This window comes from Echinops telfairi, unplaced genomic scaffold (genome assembly GCF_000313985.2).
Source record: "Echinops telfairi isolate 266 unplaced genomic scaffold, ASM31398v2 ScPeMD7_5;HRSCAF=22, whole genome shotgun sequence".
Classification (NCBI taxonomy): domain Eukaryota; kingdom Metazoa; phylum Chordata; class Mammalia; order Afrosoricida; family Tenrecidae; genus Echinops; species Echinops telfairi.
Window position 1 is genome coordinate 5,861,861 of NW_022103901.1, and position 1,505 is coordinate 5,863,365.

General features: G+C 54.2%; 1 protein-coding gene across 1 annotated transcript in view; it reads left to right on the top strand.

The window, feature by feature from the left end:
* Positions 1-1,472, top strand: part of TPST1 (tyrosylprotein sulfotransferase 1) — a 50,289-nt gene extending 48,817 nt beyond the window's left edge. Inside the window, exon 5 of the mRNA XM_045286066.1 lies at positions 1,410-1,472. Within this exon, the coding sequence (XP_045142001.1) occupies positions 1,410-1,427 (18 nt within the window). The 3' untranslated portion in view covers positions 1,428-1,472. The remainder of the gene's footprint in view (positions 1-1,409) is intronic.
* Positions 1,473-1,505: the final 33 nt, after the last annotated feature.

The window sequence follows — 1,505 nt, forward strand, 5'->3', positions numbered from 1 at the left end:
ACAACCTACACAAAAGGAGACCCCTCCCTTACCCCCTACATAGAGGGAGCACCCCTCCCTCACACCCTACACAGAGGGAGCACCCCTCCCTCATAGCCTACACAGAGGGAGCACCCCTCCCTCATAGCCTACACAGAGGAGCGCCCCTCCCTCACTCAACTAAAAACTCCCTGCCATCAAGCAGATGCCAACTCCTGGTGACCCCCTGGGACAGTGAAGCTGCCCTGGGGGCTGCCAAGGCTGTCGGTCTTTACAAGAGCAGAAAGCGCATCTTCTTTCTCCCAGGGACAGCTGGTGGCTTCGACCCCCGAGCTTGCGATTAGTAGTCCAGAGAGTAACGCACTGTGCCGGCAGCACGCCGTGCCCAACCTCACAGCCCACACGAAAGCCATTTCCAGCGCTAACGGTGAAAGGCCAAAGGAGAAAGGTCTTACAAAAGAACGGAGGTGCTGTTTTCATGGCCTTACGGTGGGAAGGTTTCTCAAACAAGACTTCAGAAATGTGGATCAGTCCTCTAATCGATCATTTTTAAATGGATACATTGAGCCGCAGGGAGCCCTGGTGCTGCCGGCGGCTAAGTGCTGGGCTGTTATTAACCACAAGGTTGGAGGCTGGACCGCCACCGGAGAAAGATGGAGCGTTTGGAAACCCCTGCAGCAGTTCTCAACCTATGGGTCACGACCCGTTTTGGGGTCGAACAACCCTTTCACAGGGGTCGCCCGATTCATCACAGAAGCAAAATGACAGTGATGAAGTAGCAACGAAAATAATGTTATGGTTGGGGGTCACCACCACATGAGGAACCGTATGAAAGGGTCAGGGCATGAGGAAGGCTGAGAACAACTGGTTTCCAGGGTTGCTGTGAGTCAGAATCAACTCGATGGCGCTGGATTTTTTGTTGAGTGACATTAACACAGAGAATCTTTACTTAGTAAAAGGCATCATTAAAAACATGAACAAGTAAACCATATGTGGGAAGACCCTTGAAACAAATCCCTGCGTTCTAGATCATTCGTAGAAATGAAGCAGTAAGAAAAAGCCACTGGAAAATGAGCCAGACCATCAACAGAGATGCAATTCAAAACCAAAGGGGACCCCCACCGAGGAGGCTCCGATTCAAAGGAAATGAGAGTGACAACAGTCGGCAAGGATGTGGGGACCTTGGAAGGCTTGTCTACCCTGTCGTGGTGGCACTGAGACCCGGTTAGGGGCTGGTGGACTGTTAGCACAAGATCTGGGGGAACCCTGAGGCTGGCTGCCCCCTTGAACAGTGACAGTCCCGGAAACGGTAGGTAGGAGGCACTGTGAGTCGGAATGCACTCAGTGGCAGTGGGACCCACCCCTTGCTGCTGGTGAGCCTGCTCAGGGGGCCCACCGGGACCTTAAAGCATCTTTCTCTTCCTCCTCAGACCGAGCAGGTGGAGTAGCTGCACCCAGAGCCGTGTCCTCGCCCGGAGAAGAGGTGAGGGCCGGGCACGGGCTGAGGTGACAGGGAGCGGGAGGGA